Source organism: Protopterus annectens, chromosome 6.part1, assembly GCF_019279795.1.
Source record: "Protopterus annectens isolate FY-2018-M chromosome 6.part1, PAN1.0, whole genome shotgun sequence".
NCBI classification, from domain to species: Eukaryota; Metazoa; Chordata; order Ceratodontiformes; family Protopteridae; genus Protopterus; species Protopterus annectens.
The window spans coordinates 379217192-379237223 of NC_056738.1; the positions used below are offsets into that span (position 1 = coordinate 379217192).

General features: G+C 42.1%; 1 protein-coding gene across 2 annotated transcripts in view; it reads right to left on the bottom strand.

The window, feature by feature from the left end:
* Positions 1 to 20032, bottom strand: part of PLCB3 (phospholipase C beta 3) — a 2354563-nt gene that overhangs the window by 721567 nt on the left and 1612964 nt on the right. For both annotated transcript variants that reach the window (XM_044075790.1, XM_044075791.1), the window contains exon 13: positions 1792 to 1876. In XM_044075790.1, coding sequence (XP_043931725.1) covers positions 1792 to 1876 — 85 coding nt within the window. The remainder of the gene's footprint in view (positions 1 to 1791; positions 1877 to 20032) is intronic.

Here is a 20032-nt window from a genome sequence, read left to right on the forward strand (position 1 = left end):
TTTAATGATTGACATAATGGCATGGCATGTGAACGCAGTGTTTTTATACAAAATTTTTCATTGCTCAAAAAAGTGTTTACTACTACTTTTACCAATAACACTCTATTGTTGAAGGCTGTTCTTGTTTGTCTTTCGGGATCTTACCACTAAACCTGTTTACCTGATTACTGACTTACAGCTACCACTGGAGCATGAAATCAATCAATAAATGTTCCATCTTTCTACCAAAAAGATAAGTTAAACAGCAGAAAAGAACTTACATTTTGAATGAATAACAGAATGGCACTAATAAAGGGAAGATTAAATCAGAGTACAGATGCCACAATTGACACTTTTAAATAAATTAATGACAAAGTCTTGGCATGTGATTAGATGCCTGTAATACTAGTGTCTCACAAAATTCTCTCTCAAAGGAGATGCAGCCAAAGTCTTCCACGGATGATCCCCAATACCTCTACACTACTTTAAAAGGCCCTTTAGGTTAAGGAGTTCTGAGCAGCGCCTATCCATCCTGCTGAACCCGAAATGAAAAAGGATTAATACCAAAACTGAAGACTCTGGAGGAATTTTGTGTTATTTTCTTTGGCAGATATTTTTAATTATTTCTCAAACGTTTTTCTTCTGTCTTGGATCTTTCAAATTATATTGATTTACCTAACACAGATGTTTCATCATTATTGCTGGACTCTGTGCTCTCTAGTTAGTCAACCTCACTGATACCCTATAACACAGCAGGGATAACCAAGATCAGTCATGGTCACAAAAATGTTTTAAAAAATCCTTAACCCAAAGCGCCTTTTGAACTAGGGTAGAGGTATTTGGGATAATCCTTGGCAGACTTTGGCTATTTGCCTTGGATCACCCTGTGCAGTAGTCCAAGCTGGATTAATTGGTACCCTGACTACAACAGGTGGTTCTAGCAGCTTTAACCTCAAAGGAGATACAAAACCTACACTAAGCATGTGTCTCCTAATTTGTACCACCTCTGGGTGGTTTGTGAAACATCAACAAAAAACATTAATGCAACAAAAGATGAACATTCACCATGAATATAAATATATTTAAATATATTTGTGCCAGTGACATGGTAACTACAGTGGTGAAAACATAATATGAAACTTCCAAGAAGAAACCTTTTAAATACGGCAGCTTCAAATCCACTGATTCAGCAATGTATTGAGCTGGTGCTCTACTGCACAGAACTAAAATTAGAAGATTAAATGGACAATATTACAGTGGTGCAGCAGGTACCATTGTCGCTTCAAAAGAACTTCTCAAATTCAATTGTCGGCTGGGGTGCCTTTTGTGAGGAGCAACCATGTCCTCCCTATGTTCGTGTGGGTTTTCTGAACATGATCCGGTTTCCCCACCTATTCCAAAGACATACATAGCAGGTGGAGTGGAAACTCTAAATTGGCTGTAGGTGTTGGTGTATGGGTGTCCATGTAGTAAGGAGGAGAAACCATGGCAGTTGCTAGCCACACAGCAGTGTGAACATCTAGATTATTACCATTACTGATCTGACACCCCAACCTTGTGTGCAAATACAGGAAAAAGGGGATACGGATGAATGGATGGATGGATAAAATCCATACTGCAATACATTCCTAAGCAGCAAACGAGTCAGACAACATACAAACTTTTAAATGATAATACAAAACACTGCAGTTACAACACATGACAAAGTAGCACAAAGAGTCACAGTCCAAACACTTGTTCCTACAACAAAGTATAACTAACATATAGTAAAGTATGCTTAGACTTTCATGTCCATTTTTGAGATTTACATACCGGATACTTTTCCAGTGGATCGATCAGTAATGCATCTCCAAATATTGTCCGACAATACTCTGCCATTTTAGCTTGCTGCTTTGCTCTGAAGGACAATAACACCAAATAAATTATAAAGGCAACTAGTTAGAAATAAGTGCATTGATGTAGCTGCTTATACTCTTCTCTAACCTGTGGAGACAGCTAACACCAGACTAGGGGAAACTGATACTAAAAATAAATATCAATGTTACACAAAAAAATAACCCTATGTGAAATGATGCCTTCCAAGAATACTGAGTCAGTTTCTTCTTATAATCAGAAGTCAGTCACTATCATCAAAAATAATCTTAACATATATGGAAGCAGAAATTTTTAGCATGGCATCATAACCAGCGAAGCCATCAGGCTGCAAAGTTATTAACCTATGAATACAAGAGAAATACTATTACGCATGAATTGTTCCTAAAAAGAAAACCTGTTACAAACTGGCTAGTACATGTCCAGTTTGAAAGGCCAAAGGAATGAAGAGATGAAAGTTCAAAAGCTGCAAACTAAATACAAAATATCCTGCCACCTACACTATTGCTCCAAATTAAATAATACCACTTCCAAAGTTCGTCAGGTTACTTATTTACCATTAATATACTGTTGTCCTGTGATAAGTGGGACTTGATGCACAGAAACTCATTTCAGGTAAAACTCTTAAGAGTACATATCATTACTGTACTGTAAACCACAGACCTCACACCAAAGTATGAACGCAGTTTCTAGGGCAATTCAGATAATGAGACCACAGCCAATCAAAAACTGACTATACAGCATAAGAATATCACTTACAGCATTAAACAGATTGGCACTGATAGCAAACTAACGTACATGGCATTAACAAATTAGACAATACAGATGTGCAAGTTAACGTACCATAACAACTGCTGGTCTAATAGATCACTGTTGCAGTTTTAGTACATGGAGCTCCTCTTGAGCTCCAGACAGACAGAACATGTAAAGGGCACTCTTTAGCTTTGAAAACATGGGAAATAATTGCAGGACGGCAGCACCCATGCAACTTAGCCTACTACAACTGTGAGCTAATGTTGAACATCTGCAAATTCTGTATCATACTGCTGACTCAGCAAATCTTAATGGATCAGAAAGGGATGATGTCTAATTCAGAAACATATTAAAATGGACCAGGTAGATTAGTACAAAGAGTGGTGGCTTCAAGTCTCTACTGGATTTAAGTCAGAGCAAGAACTCAATATTTTACAAGGACATTGCAAATCTTAGGTCTGGTAGAGAGGGAGTAGTGAAGGTCTGCAAAGGATTTTTGAGGTAATGATTACAGACAGATATAGATTAATGCAAGATGCAGGCTGATTAATAAGTGCCAGAAAACAGGCAGAGAAATGTAGACTTTAGCCATAATTACTACAAATTAGCATGTATTATTATTATTATTGTTACTACTACTATCAACAATGCCCTGTTTTCTTGGCACCTGCCTTTAGGTCCGAGCCATAGCAGTGACAGGAGTGCAAAAAAGTTTAGCTACAGCCTTATTGGAGGAGGGAGAGGTTTCACAGGTGAAACCAAGCTTTAAATGGAGAGCTATGCAGCTCTAGTTGAAATCTAAGGTCAAGGTCATCCCTGGCTACTACAAGAAAAGAACAATTGTATAAAATCTTACCATAACCATAGATGTCATTCTCTTTCATGTTGCAGTATTCTAACACAAGGGATACTTCACCTGAGGCAACCCGAATGTCCAGCTCATATACAAAAAGTCAAGTGGACAAAAGCTTAGCCTGGCTGCTGAATGGTGTGTGGCATGTCACACGCAGGGACCATAAACCGTGGGCCATAAATTTGATGTCCACATGCACTGACATCAGAACTGAATGCCCCCAGTTGGACAACAGCCTAAGGTAAGCTAAGGATGCCATCCAGAAAGGGAAAAGGTCCTAGAGGGGGGGTAGAAGGGTGGGATAGGAATACTGCAACATGGAAGAGAAGGACATCTATGGTTATGGTAAGATTTTACACAACTATTCTATGTCCTTCAATTCTCATGTTGCAGTATTCTCACATGTGGGAGAGTACCAATGCTCAACATGTGTTATGGGAGGTGGAAGAGGATGCATTCTCCAAGAATCCATGGAGGATGGCTTTAGCAAATCTTACCCTACCCATAGAGACGCAGTCTAGTTTATAATGTTTAGTGAAGTGTGGACTGAAGACCATATGGCTGCCTCTTGTCCTTTGAAGAATCCCCAAGGAGGCCACAGCCCTGGTTGAGTGGGCTCTCACTGTGTAGGGTAATTGTTTTCCATGGAAGGAGTAGAAGAAAGATATGGTTTTGGAAATCCATGAAGACACAGTTCGTTTGGATACAGCTTCTCTCAGAGCCCCCTGGGATGGAAGGATACAAACAACTGGTTGGACTTTCTGATGTCATTAGTCTTATTCAGACAGAATCTAAGTTGTCTGTGAACATCAAGGGAATGGAGCACACTCTCACTGTCATTCTGTGGGGAAAGAAAGAAAGTGAGTAAATGAATAGATTGGTTAAGGGATAGTTCATTGACCACTTTAGACACAAAGGAGGGGTTTGTAAGAAGAGTGACCCTATCCTTATGAAAAATTAGGTAAGGTGGGATAGCCATGAGTGCTTGCAACTCTGAGACTCTTCAGACCGAAGTTGAGGCTACAAGCACTGTTTTTCAAGTGCGCATCTTTAAGGTGGCTGAAGCTACTGGTTCAAATGGAGCAGTAGTGAGTTTTTCCAGAATAAAATTCAAATCCCAAGATGGAAGTATGGGTTTTCTCAGTGGTCTTATGGGACGGTCCCCTTTGAGAAAGAGCTTCACCTCTAATCTAGATAGCAATAGCGGACTGAGAGGTAAGCAGGCTGAGATAGCCGACAAATGGACTTCAACTGAGTATGAAAATTCAGACTTTAGGAACTCATGCAAATAAGACAAGACTAGATTATATCTGCCTGAAAGAGGTCTAGTTGTCTGTGAAGACACCAAGTGGAGAACCTTTTCCATTTGGATAAACAGGATCTCCTGGTAGTGGGTTTCCTGGCCTCCTGCAGGATAGATAGCACATCCTCTGAGAAAAGGCATCTAAATTGGATCAAAAGTTTATCACCAACAGGGTTAGTCAGTTTGCAGGTGTGGGTGGATACAAGATCCCTTAAGTTGTGTCCACCTTGTAAGGCAACTTGTGGTGATTGCCCTTGGCTAGTGACAAAAGTAGGGGCAACCAGTGGTATCCTGGCCAAAAGGGCATTACCTGCAAGATATTTGGCTTGTCCTGCTGGCAGGACTTTTTGTATAAGAGGGAAGGGGGAATGCATCCAGAAACATTCTCTTCCAGGAGACTGTGAAGGTGGCCACTCTCCAAGCTTGTGGGGAGGGGGACCTTGAGCAGAATAGCTGTAGTCTGTTCTGAGGTGAGGCTAACCAATCTGTGGTGTACCCAACAGTGGACTATATCCAGGAAAACATCTCTGTGCAACATCCATTCGTGATTCTGAGGCAAAGATCTGCTGACAGCATCATTGTTTTGTGATGGGATGTAAACTGCCTGGAGTGTTACATTTTGTAAATACCCTTGGAGCTGTAGACAAACCAAAGGGCAAGGCAGTAAACTGACGCAGGAATTTGTGAAAGGCTGGGTGGGATAGGGATGTGAAGATATGCCTCCTTCAGGTCTAAACTGACCATAAAGGAAATGGGTATCAAAAGTGGAAGAAGGATTTGAAGGGACAGCATGTGTAAAGTGGGTATATGCAGAAAGGGGTTTAGAAGGGACAGGTCCAGGATGGGTCTCCATGGGCCATCCTTTCTTGGGACTAGGAATAGCCTGGAATAGAAGCCTTGACCTTTCTGTCCTGAGGGCACACTTTCCATTGCGCCTTGCAGAACTAGATCTTGAATAACCTGAGAGAGGAGATGGATTTGGTATTTTGGTGGGAAGGGGATACCTTTTGGGGAAGGATAATAGAGCTGTAGTGGTGCTATGTTTGGGTGTGAAGCCATGCTGAGTGGGTGTAGGCAGATTGTCCTGTATTAGATAGTGCATAACCTGTTTATGAATACATTCTTCTAGTACTTTAGAGAGGGGAACACAGAGAGAGAGTGAGCTGACATCTAGTAATACTCTACTATATGTCAATAATATGCATCATAGGAATATGTAACTGGATACTCTTAAAATATAGCTGGTGAGGATTCTAGGCTTACTCAAAGCCTGGATACATCTGTGCATGAAATAGAATTATTAGAGAGTTAATTTCAGGGGCTAGGGTATATCCTTAAAATGACACCACACAGCCCAGATTATCTAAGAAAGGGCTGTAAAACATGGTCAGTGGATGGATGCTTCTGAGCATGAACATGAAGAAAACAGTGAAAAAATATTAAGAATGTTGACAACTTGAGGTTATATATATGGTGCAAACATATACAGTGTACATTTGCAGAGAGGTTTTTCCTCTCAAGTCTTGAAATATCTTTTTTCCATAACTGCTAAAGCCCATTTGTCTGAGGTTATTTGTTGCCACAGGGAGAAGACAGTGCGAGAGGCGGGCAGAAAGTGAAGGAGGTAAGGAGGGCTTTGACAGTCACGCATTGTTAAACCTGTCAGGAAAGGGCTGTCTTTGATTAGTCTGAAAGGTGTAAGGCCTGGTAGAGGAAGGTTTCCTGGTACCTTTTCTGGATTTGGAAGTAGGAGGTGCAGAGGCCTTTCTGACAAAACTTGGTTTGGCAGGGTAGTTTCTGTGAAACTTAGGCACTGGTGAGAGAAAGAGGTGCTTGAGGTCCTGCAGTTCCTTGCTCTTTTCCTGAGAATTTTGAGCAATTTTGCTGACTTTTTCCCAAAGAAGAACTTGTCAAGAGGGGCATCCATAATCTTGTTTTTGAAGTCATTTGAGAGTGGCTGTAGTGTGAGCCAGGAGAACTTACGAAGGACTGATGCTGATGCAGCTGACCTAGCTGATACTTCAGCAGCATCATAGCTGTATTTAATAGAATGTCTGTTGACTTGTGCAGCTAAAGAAAGTTTAGAAGCAACTTGTGGTTTAGCAGGAGAATCTGGAATGGAGGACAGCAGACTTATGACTTGTGAAACTAGGTCTAAAGCATATTTTACCATACGAGTTTGATAATTAATGGCTCTACAGGCCAGGGTTGAAGAAGTATAAATTTTCTTTCCTAACCTGTCCATCACTTTGCTATCTTTACCTGATGGCAGTAGGGAAGAAGAGGGTAGCTGTCTGGATTGTCTCCCGAGACAACAACAACAGCTGGGTCTGCCATGGGAAGCTTAATAAGGAATTTGAAGTCAGCAGGAACTTATAGAACCTGTCTGGTCCTTTAGGGGTAGGTGGCTGAGACTCTGCAGTCTTGGAAGCTAAGGCAAAAGTATCCAAATAGGCTGGAATTACTGGAGGGATGGCTGACAGGGTGGGGGATTCCATCTGCAGAAGTTCATAACACCTCTTCTGTACTTATGTCATTTGTGTGCAATCCCACTTAAAGTATTCCCTCATTTTGGAAATAGTTTCCTAAAATGTGATGTCCTCAGGTAGGGAATCGCTTTCCAAGGAATCATCTGGAGAACAGTATTCCAGGGGAGAAGTCAGCTGTAAGGCATAAGAGAGGGTCTCATCAGAAGCAGCAGAATCTTCATCATGGGTCTGTTGATTTTGACAATGGGCTAGCAAAAACAAGGCCTAGGGCTCAAGGTTGAAAGAGCAGCAGGAGTCTGTGCGGAAGTAGGCCTCAAGGCCAAGAAGGCCTGAAAGAGAGATTGGGAAAATGCCTGCCAATCAGGCAAATCTTCTGACAGAGGAGACAGATGTTTAGATTTCTGTTTCCTTTTCAGAGAAGGTGTCTTGGGTCCAGGTTGAGTAAGTGAAGGCCTATTGTCCGACATCAGCCTAGGACAAGAAGTGCCTTCCTCACAGATGGATGGAAATGCTAGACATTCCTGCGAATCTGGTCCCCCCTGACATCAGAGGCCGACATCACTGGAACCTCTGCAGACGTGCAAGCTGGAGAAACTAAGGAGGAGCCCAGAGCGGTACCCACCGAAGTTGCCAAGTCTATCGGATGCACCTCAGACCCTAAACAAGCAGCTAGCAGGATGTCTGTATTCGGAGGGGCAATCGCTGTATCTGGCCTACTTTGGCCTTCTTTTTCAGTTCTGCTGAAATAGTCTGTGCCGATTCCATACCGAAGGCAATGTGTTTGAGTCATCGGTTCTCAACCTAAAGCTTTAAGGCTGCAAGACAGCTGTGCACTGTTTTTGGAACAAACTACTGACAGATAGTGCACGCTTTATAGTCATGGGGAGGCCCTAAGCAGAATAAGCAGAGGTTGTAGCTGTCTTTGTGCAGAATTTGTCAACTGCACTTACATTTTCCCTTCCTAGATGACAGACGGAATCAGCTAAGGGAAGGATATACAGCAACCTAAGCTAGCAGACAAGAAAAAAAATAAAAGAGAAAAATTCCCCAATGCAGTATTTATCTTTTCAGGAGTCATTTGTAGAGAGAAGAACAAGTGAGCCAACGTTTGACTGACAGCAGAGAAATTCTGAAGTCTCTGCATGCAGATGTCACATTTATGGCCCACGATTCATAGTTCCTGTGTGTGATGTCCCTCGCACCATACAGCAGTCAGGCTAAGCTTTTGTACAGGAGCCAGACATTCGGATCGCCTCATGTTAGAATACTGCAACATGAGAATCTAACAACATCAACAGAACTAGCTGCGTGTCCAAAGTAAATAACTTTGCTTCTGTGGTTATTAATTTACAGACAACTGTTCAGTATTTACCCAAGTAAATTTAGATTTACAGTTACAGACGGGTAGGATGGTAGCTCAATGATTAAGGTAAGTATCTCTCAGGTCAGAGTCCACAGACCAGTGCTAATCATCATTATTCTCCTGTTTTCAGTACTATTCATGATCACCCTTTTTTGTGTGGCTTTTCGGTGGGCAGTCCACTTTCATCCTATGTCCCTCAAACATGCTGGCTCAGTAGTTACTATAAGCAGGTCTCTTTTGTGCATTTATGTGCATTTATGTATGTATGCTTAAAGCTATCTGTCATTTGCCTATTATTTTGGTGGTCAGTGGTGAAGACTGTCAGACTACTGCATCTCACCATCACATATAAATTGGTGTTGAAAAGTATGAATTTATCACAGTTTCCCTTATATATGTTACATGACAATCCTACCCCCTGGGTATATCACTCATTCAAAAAATTAGACAAAGGTTCCAATCACAATTAGGTGTATTCAGTGCTATCCATTCCTGTTAAAGCCATTCTCAGAGCAACAAAATTAAAAGGATTCTTCAATTTCAAAGCTCTAACCCATCGCTGTCACTAGATGGTGTGTTGATCTATATCCTTCAAAGTAATTTGAAAATGTCACACTACTTGTAATTTCCATTCTACCTGCTCTGCCAATTCCCATGCATTATTTTCTCCTTACATTCATCTTTTTTTATGCATATAATGAAAAAGAGATACATCTCCCCAACACCTCTTATGCCATCCTACCAACTAAACGTTACTTAAGAAGATATTCCTAACACCTCTTTCTACATTTTCCCATTAACACATTACTTCACTGCCATTTTTAATTCTACTTGAATGATGCTCCTTTTCAGATTTTCCAACTTCTGTTTGGAGCAGTACCACCATTTTAGCAATACCCGATACAAATTCAATTTTAAATAATTTTTCCACATTCTATGCAAGGTTTATTTCTGATTTAGTAACTATATATATGTTCATTTTAAATAAAATCCCATCAATACCATAGCCTTATAATCTGAAATGTACATGCTTTTTGTAGAACAGTAACCTATCATTCTACTGAATGCATTTACAAAGGATGCTGTTTGGTACACAAAAAACAAAAGTGCTTTCTGCGATCTTTGAGGTTACACTTTTCTCCACTTTTGTATGTGCCAACTCTTGAGTTCACACAACTTGGGGATATACGTGGGGGAAGTAGGGGAAACTTGTCTCTGGAAAAAAAAGCTTTGTTTTGTGAAGACCACAACTGACTTTCAGCTATTTTTTCTGCTGAATGGCATTCCATGTGAAGTTCAGTAGATCAACACAAATTCATGTAGAACTTGTCCTTTATGAAACTGAAGCTATACACTTTGCGTGTTCTGCTCTGGTATGTGTAATATTTCTGAAAAAAAAATCCTGTAATGGCTAGTTCTGAGATAATACAGGTGCAATACACCTTCCTGCAAAATCTGGTACCAGCCATCTCTGTATTTCTAGCATTTCTCCTTTTATTAACTTCCAATATATCATTAAGCTCTCCTCCCCACGCAGTAATTTTATTTGCACTGCAACCTTGGCAGAATTATACCACACAAATGAAATATTTCCTTGCTACTTTGGGTTTATAATATTTCATAACTACGAAGTACTCCCCTTTCCAAAATATACCTATATATAACACCCTCTTAGAATATATTATGCATTGATTATACACATTAACACACTTATTATATACAAGGAAAACAGTCAGCCTTAAAACATTTGCCATTATCAAATTATCCAAAAACAAAGCTGAAAAGGTCAAACTACACTTCGATTCATTAGTTAATGTTGCCCTCACATCAGAAAAAAATGTTTATCTGATGCCTTAGCTTCTATTTCCCCTCATCTTCTCCTAACTCCCTCGGCTGCTGTAACCCCTGGAATAAACCTGACTAAACATAACCTTCAACTCTTCCTTCCATGGTTTGGTCTAGGAAATGGCTGCTTTTAGAGAAGTACAACCAAAAACATTCTGAGCTGCTGCACTTATTAACATGAGTTTGGAACATACAACCTGCCCACCCTCTATGCAAATAAATTTCTCACAATTTGCTATAAAATGTACCATTCAACACAAAAGGAAAATGTATTCAAATGCTCTATATACACCAAAACCTATCCATGTTTTTTTAAATGCATCTAGTTTTCTAAATTGTTTTGCTTTTTTTTTTTTTTTACTTATTTTTGTTCATCACATTAGCCTCACTAGGCACAGCCTGGGTTCAGGGAAAGGCTGAGGTGCTGGTCTTGCTGAGTAGGTGAAAAATTGACATGGGGAATTTCCCTTCCAGCAACAGAAGGAGGTAATTCAGTTGCAGCAGTACAACCCTTTTTATACTCATTCTTATACAAATCTTCTATAATTCAAACATAAAGTCAGTTTCTTCTGAGAAAATTTTGCTAGCCAGAATATGGGCTATACCTTTGTTATTAAGGTTAAAGTCCAATGTGCCTTGTGCGTACTTCTCAAAGCCATCATACACCACTGATGTGTCTTCAGTCTCAAAACAAGCATCATACAAAGTCCAAAATGGAAAATTAACTACTCTCACTCAGGGCATTCTGAAGAATTAAATAAGTGCATGCAAAAACACATGTCTATTACTCAAAATCTCAAATTCTGTGGTCAAAACATGAGGTTAACTAAAGAATAATGCATTATCCTCCTCAATCTCATTCCATAACCCCTCTTTCCAATGATCCTCTGCTTTGACTGCTTGTGAATCAGTAGTATAATCTGCAACAGTTGTTTCAGTTAATAAGACACATTCTTCCTTCAGTTCAGTAACAACTGAGTTCACGGAAACTCTGTTGGCACAAACATGCCCTCTCCTGAACTCAAATGCAGTCCCCTTCTTGCCACTCTTGCCAGCACTTTTAGCTGCAAGAGTAAGGGAAATTCCCCAGTACCAATTTTTCACCTAGTCAGCAAGACTAGCACCTCAGCCATTCCCTGAAGACAGGTTGTGCCTATTGAGACTAATGTGGTTAAAAAAGTAAGTAAAAACAAAACACAAACCTTTGTATGAACAGCAAGTTTGGTGACAGAACAGCTATCACAGTGGAAGTAGAAATGAAGCTACTGATGTCAACTTGCCCACTTCAGGGAGAAGCCCCATGGTTTGTTCCATGTGGAAGGAGAGTGACACACACTGCCACTCACCAATGTCTAGCACTCCAACTGATGAAATCCTGTGTGTGTGTGTGTGTGTGTGTGTGTGTGTGTGTGTGTGTGTGTGTGTGTGTGTGTGTGTGTGTGTGTAAACATGCATGCAACTCTGAAGTGCAACCTGATGTGGTTTCCTGATGGTAGTGATGCTGGGAGTTAGGGCAAAGGACTTGGCAAAAAAAAAAATCAATACATGATTCAACCTTATGTTGATAACTGTCCCAGCAGCTTGAATGTGAAATCAATACATGATTCAACCTCATGCTGATAACTGTCCCAGGAGCTTGAATGTCATCTCTAAGGAGAATGACAGGTGCCAAGACTGCTCTGAAAAAATAAGTAGATCAGTACAGCAGATATGGGAGAGGGGCTAGACAGCTAAGATGGGTTTTGAGGCAAAAAATAAAAATTAGTTTTGCTTATGGTCTTCCTGCTGGAATAATACAGATAACTCACCAGACAATGTAAAACCTTAAATGTTGTGTTCCTCGTAGTAAATGATAGATAACTGGCTTAACACATTCACTCATGCTGTTGCAATTTTTATCAGTTGTTTGGAAATACTTTCCCTTCATACCTGCCATGATATTTACAACATGTCAACCAGGACATCAGCTCTGAACCTGTGAGTTTCTTCTTATTAGGCTTCATAAGAAAACAAATTGTCAGTGCTCTTGTCATTCTTATGGCAAAGATGGTGGAAATACTCAACATGACTAAGCAAAGACAGATTTGATTAGCAGCCTGGGTGCAGATGACAAGACAACTGCTGATCACCTTTTTCATGGGGGGCAGTTTGTAGTAACATACTAGGCACACCCAAATCACAAACCCCAATGGTTAGAGAACACCCATGAAAGGGTTGTGAGCAAAACTGTTAATTTAATCAATACTAGTGGGCCACACTGCTGCCTAGATGGAGGGCGACAACATGCAATTCCTCACCGGAGTTGCATTATGATTCTTAGGACTTGTAGCAAAATCATAGCAGGATGCATTATGATGGTTCCTCCATGTTTGTACTACCCAGTCATGGGGATATTCATAGCTATAAGGCCAAACAGTCTTCTCAGAAAAAAGGGACACAATAGCAACTGGAGATGCCCAAAGCAGGACAGCTAAACTCAGGGGTGAATGGCCAAAAACAAACATGGTTCTTACTTCACTCCTAGAAATCTGAAGCTCCAAAACTGGTAACTTCGTAAGTAAATCATTCAAGAAGAATGCTGACTCCAAAGGAGCTTTTTCAAACAAATAAGGAACAAATGCAGAACTTATATTAAAAAATGCTACAAACATTTAAAATCTATATAGTAGTGAACAGTATCCAGAAAACTGCACAAATTTAGAAAGCACTGAAGATGCAGCATTCATGCTTTAGATCCATTTCCAAGCATTAAGCTACACAATAAGTGACACTCCAACCCCATGTGCAAAAATGAGAAAAAAAAGAGCGTTGTAGATGGATGGATGGACGGAGGATATGGCAATAAAGCTTTTTCAGGCAGCATAAATAAAGAAGTTATGTCCTTACCATAACATTTGATGTTTGTAGTCCATCTCGCCCTTCATTCTTACTCTTGGGACCGGAGCCGAACATCGACTCCGACTCGGCCATACTGTAGCTCAAAAACTTTTTGTCGGCTCATGGCTAGGAGGTATACCATCATGCATCACTACCATTCCCCAGATCTTGTTTGCTGCAAGGAGAAAATACAGAGACAAAGAACAAACCAAATCGAAAGGACTAACAAAAAAGCAGTAGGCATTCTACCCCCCATGTCCTCAAGAAGGGGGCAGTTGGGAGGGTTCGTAAAAATGAAGGGCGAGATGGACTACAAACACTGAACATTATGGTAAGGGCATAACTTCTTTATATTCTGTAGTCCTATCTCGCCTTCATTCTTACTCTTGGGACAGCGTCCCTAGCACCTTCATCTTGGGTGGCTCATTGGAAAATGCTCCTGAGTACTGTGGAACCAAAGGAACACCTGCTCCTAGAAGCCATATCCAATTTGTAGTGAGTAATGAATGTGTGAGGTGAAGCCCATATGTTGCTGCAGGACAAATGTTGTCTATTGGGATTCTAGCCTGAAAAGCTACTGAGGTAGACACAGACCTTGTCGAATGAGCTTTCACCTTGAAAGGAAGGTCTTTACCACAGGAGGAATAGATAAATGAAATGCAACTGGAAATCCAGTGAGATAGTGTGACTTTAGAAACTGGAAGACCCCTCCTAGAGTCTGAAAATGAGACAAACAACTAATCTGACCTTCTGAAACCTTTATTTCTGTCCAGATAAAAAACACAATTGTCTATGCACATCCCGTTGGTGGAATCTGTATTCTGCCTTGTTAGAAAACTTAGGGAAGAACACAGGCAATTATTGGCTTGAGAAGAAACCTTATGTAATAAAGGAAGGGTTTGTCCGCAAAGAGACCCTATCTTTATGAAACACCAAATACGGGGGCTTAATGGAAAGAGCTTGCAGTTCAAAGACCCTTCTTGCAGAAGTGATAGCCACTAAAAATATAGTTAGAAACTTGATGTCATATGTTGCTGAAGGTTCAAAAAGACTTGACGTAAGTTTATGGAGAACAAAGTTCAAATCCCATGGAGCCACGGGATCCATGACTGGGGGTCTTAGCAAAGTGGTCGATTTGAGGAAGGCTCTACAAAGCCTATGAGCCATAAGATTAGGTTCATTAGCAACATGAAAGGTGGAAATGGCTGCCAACTGGATTTTGATAGTTGCAGCTGCTGAGCCTTGGTTGAATAACTGCGAGAGGAAGTCTAAAATGGCAGAAATGGGAGCTGTGCAAGGATCACGGTTTCTCTCACGTGCTGAAAAGGAGAATCTCTTCCACTTAATGGTATAAATTTTCCTAGTAGGTTTGTGAGAAGATGACAGGATGTGTACAACCTCATGAAAAAAGTCATGAAGCCTGACTAGGGATGGAATTGGAGCGGCCAAACTGTCAAGTTGAGGGTGTGGAGAGAGGGCTGGAATGCCCCTCACATGTGTGTCAGTAAATCTGGCACTAGATCTGGAGTCCACAGTTCGTCCTTTAGATGAGGTCTGAGGAAGGGGAACCAAATCTGTCGAGGCCAGTAAGGAGCCATTGCGATCATTCTGCTTCCCAAGGATATCGCTTTCTGAATTACCTTTGATATGAGGGGGAAGGGAGGGAAAGCATAGAGAAGTCCCGAGGGCAAACCGTGAACGAGTGCTTCTCTTGGTGCTTCCCCTTCAGGGGGAATCAGGGTAAAGTAGCTGCTGCATTTAGCATTGAGAGGGGTGGCAAAGAGATCGCAGCAAGGCTGACCCCATTTGCGAAAATTTTTTTCCGCAAAGTAAGTGTTCAGAGACCATTCGTGAGACATCTGAATAGCCTGTCGGCTATGACGCTGGATTTTCCTGAGATGTGCATTGCTATCAGAAAGCTCTGGGAAGACACCATCCACTCCCATACTCCTAGGGCTTCTCCGGAGAGGGGGTAAGATTTGGTTCCTCCTTGTTTGTTTACGTACCATACCACCAACATGTTGTCCAAGTGGATTGCAATCGTCCCTAGAGGGAAAAAGCTGTGAAGTGCTTGCAATGCTAAAAGCACTGCTCTCATCTCCAATACATTGATATGCAAATGAGACTTGTGATCTTGCTATGTGCCTTGGACAGTTCTCCCTAGATAATGCCCCCCCACCCTATTTGGAAGGCATCCGTGGTCACAGTGGCAACTGGGGGGGGGGGATAAATGGTCTGTGTTTAGATTGCTGGTCTGGGTCCACCAACGAAGATCCTGTTTGCACAAATTTGTTATCAGGATGGGGTGAGACAGAGGAAGGTACTGCAGTGACCACTGGGCAAAAAATAACCACTGCAGGGCATGTGCAGCTTGGCTAATGGAATTAGTGTAATTCTGGAAGCCATGGTCCCTAATAGCTTGAGCACCACCTTTGCTTTGTCTTTTCTTGGAGGATGTAATCTCAAGACTTGTTCCCTTAGACACTGAATTCTTTCCACAGTAATGTACGTCCTCATTGAGACGGTGTCTATTTCGGCACCAATAAAATTCACATGCTGAGAGGGCGACAATGCAGACTTTTGCCAATTTACTGTAATTCCTAACTGCAGGCAAGTTGAAATGGTAGCGTCCCTGGCCTGTAATAGTAGATGCCTGGTGGTGGCAGTCAGGAGCCAGTCTTCCAGATATGGAAACACTTGGAATCCCTGACGCCTCAAGTGAGCCGTAACCAATGCCATACATTTGGTGAACACCCTGAGGGCTGTGGTGAGACCAAAGGGCAGGGCACAAAACTGATAATGACTGGCTCCCAACCGGAAGCGTAAGTGACTCCTCGATGCCCTGTCCATTTTGATGTGGTAGTAAGCATCTTGGAAATCTATGGAGCACATCCAAACATCTTTCCCTGGCAAAGTGAGTATAGACTGTAAAGTGACCATTCAGAACTTGGACTTCTATACAGATTCATTCAATCTGCTGAGATCCAAAATGGGTATCCTGGCCCCTGTTCTTTTTGGCACCAAAAAGAATCTGGAGTAAGTCCCTAATCCTACTTGGTCTGTGGGGACGGGTTGTAGGACTCTCTTCACAAGCAACTTTTGGATTTCTAGAGTTGCTGAATCCCTGTGATTGGGTGGCACATCTGGGATTTGTCTGGTCTGAAGGGGTGGAGAAGAAAAGGGAATATGGTAACCTCTGGTAATTATCTTTAATACCCACTTGTCTTGAGTGATGTCATGCCAGGCTTCTGTGTATAAAGAAATACAACCCACAACTGGCTCCAGAGATGCACAGTCGGGCCTCCTTTCAGGAGCACTGATAGGGACGACCACGAAAGGAATCACTGTCTCCCTGGTTCTGCGGGCCTCCTCTCTCTCTAGGGCGGCATCTACCATTATTTCCTCCTCCTCTGCCTCTGGTGAAGGAATCATCTTGTGCGTCCTGAAAAAACCTCTGCGATTTTCTGAACCACATTTTGCCACCCTTCTGACCTTCAGGATAGGGTCTAGAAGGGACGGAAAAACAGGCTCCCACGGCAAACAGGGTTTTTCCTTCCTGCTCACACCTGGTGAGTGTGTCCTTTACCTTGGTTCCGAACAATGAGGATCCGCCAAAGGGGGTGTTGGTAAATGTAGACAAAGGCCTCCACAAAAATTACACAAACGCATCCAGGAGTGTCTTCGGAGAGAGACTCCTGAACCCGCTGCCCTACTCGCTCCATCCGCTGCATACGAAATTAGCCTCATGGAGAAGTTCACAACAGATTTAACCGTAGACATCTGTGCGTTGATTCTCTGAGATACCGCATCAAATACGTTATCCTGTAGAGTATCTCCCAGCTCTTTTAGGAGATCTCTCTGGAGCCTTGCGAAATGGGATAGGTAGTTCAGAGATAGAGTGTAAAAGCCGCTGAAGAAAAGCCACGCTTCCCATACCTATGCATCGTTCGAGACTCCTTGTTCGGTGGATGGACAGTGGAGGAAGTTTCTGCAAGTTCCTTTTTGGTGGCTGCTGCCACCACCATGGCATCTACTGGAACACCCTTAGTAAAAAAAAGTCCTTGTCCTGGGGTGCTGACAAAAATTTATTTGGTCTTCTAGGAACCGGTTCCACAGAATCAGGAGATTCTCACACCTTTCGACTTACTAAATCCAGTAGCTCATCGAAAGGAGAAGACATCCAAGAGGCAGAGGGTTGAGACCCGAAAGCCTTCAGGTATACTGACTCCTCATCAAAAGGGGATGTGCTGGGCCAGCCACCTCTGTTTTTAAGGATATCAAGGATATCTGCGAATGAGATATCAGAGGATGACTTGGGGGAACCTTCTGACTCCACGTGGTCAGTGTCTGATGTAACAGAGACTCATCAGGGAAGTCAACATGTTTCCTCTTACAAGTACTCTTCCTAAGTGGTTCCTCAGAAAGGCATTCTGGGGAGACCTCGGAAGACTGGGGACCACTCATGGAGTTATCCTGAGGCTGCGGGTCTCTGCTGTGTTAGGAGAGAGAGGGAGCTGAGACTGAATTTGGTGCCTTAGGGGAAGAGTGTCGGTACCTCTGAATGGAGCTGAAGCCCTGGACAGCACACTCATCACCTCGAAGGCAGACCCCCCCCCCCCAGCTCAGAGGATGCCCTCCGCTCCGAAGATACAGAGGCAGCCCTCGGTACTGAGGAGATGGGCTCCGAGGCAGATGTGGGGTCCAAGATCACCTGGGCCGAAGCAGCGAGAGGTAGGCTCGGAACTGAAGTTCGATTTGAAGCCTCCCCCTCAGGCCCGATCAGAGAGCTGAGGACCCTAGACCCCACGGATGGATCAGAACCAAGAGACCAACTGAGGTAGCTGGAACTGACCTATCCACAACCGGAGGCACCAACAACTCTGGCTCCAAAGGCTCAGAGAGGCTCGGAGGAGGAACATCGATCGAGTGTGAGGGCACATTGGGCTCCGGAGCCGACTGGGATGGAGCCTAAAGCAAATTTGCCAGCGCCGAAGTCTGAAGCAGTCTACGCATCACTCTCTCGACGTCCTCATCAGAAAGGCTCCTAGAGGACCTGGAAGATAGAGTGGGGGATCTAGATCACTGGAATATAAGCCACCTAAGAGTCGGGGAAACTGGTCAAAGTTCAGATGACCAGCTCTGAGATGTAGTGTCAGTTATCGGCTCCAAAGTTCTTGGAGCCAAGACTGAATGATCCACTAAGCTAACCTCTGTCGGCACCAAAATCAGTGGAGCCAATGAGGTTGTAGCCACTTTAGCAATTTTGTCTGATGGCTCCGACAAAACAGAATGTGTGGGAGATCGCCTTTTTGTAGTCTTTGGTCTGTTTTTTTTTTTTTTTTGGAGGAGGAAGGAGATTTAAAACTAGACGATGAGGATGTCAATTCCTCCTCAGTTTGTTCTTCCTCTCCTGAAGAACACGAGGACTAAATGCATGGCAAAATAGGCAAGACTCTTGGAGGATGACAGCCCCCAAACAGTAAACAAACAAATTGTGCCCATCAGTCAAGGACATCATCTGGGCACATTTAGTACACTTTTTGAAGCCCGAAGGCTTATGATCCTTAGAGTCTTTTGACATAATGCAAAAAACCCCAATCCACAAACAATACACAACAATTTAAACAGAAAAAGATAAACAGACAACTAGATCCTCTAATTTAAATGGGCCTACCCCTAAGAGGAATGAGAATAAACCAAGGACTAGGTCCTCTAATTTAAATGGGCCTAGCCCAATAGGAGACAAACAACAGAACAAGAACTAGGTCCTCTAACTAAAACGGTCCTAGCCCAAAGAGGAAAGCAGCCGCACAGGAGATTAGCGATGCAGGGATACCAAAAAGGCCAACAGAAGAACGGCCAAACAATGTACAACAAATACACAGAGAAATAAGCAGCAAGTAGTCCGAAACAAAGACTGCAACACACACACAAAACTAGCAAGACAACATAATACTACCCATAAGGCCAAAACAAATGGAAACTGTGCACCAACTGGAAAAGAACACGCTTTATTGTAAACGTCCACAAATCATACTACCCAACAATGACAAGAAAATTATTGACAATATCACTTAGCCACAGCCAAGAAGAATCACGTCTGAGCTGAACGCCTGGCAAACGAGATCTGGGGAATGGTAGTGATGCATGATGGGATTACCTCCTAGCCACGAGCCAACAAGAAGTTTTTGAGCTACAGTATGGCCGAGTCGGTGCAGAGGTTCAACTCCGGTCCCAAGAGAAGAATGAAGGCAAGATAGGACTACAGAACATCAACTATTTTAGAAAATAAAATAATTTAAATGATCTAGACCATTTCTGTAAGGTAAACAGATTTCCTTAAAGTAATTTACTATATCTTGTGTATATATATATATATATATATATATATATATATATATATATATATATATATATATATATATGTGTGTGTGGCAAGTACCTAATCACTGCATGGTCAGAATTTATGCACCAATAAACACATCTAATAATTGGCAGCAAATGCATGGCCATGCATTCAGTCATGACATTCAATTACTACTTATACAATATTTACATGTTCTTTCCATGGCACTGTGGATTTTCTTCACAGGTATTGCAGCTTCTTTGCACTTCTCAAAAAACAACTGGCTACTCTATACTCTTCTGGTACATATAAAGGGAATGCACAATGGAAAATTCTGACATGCATTTGTTTA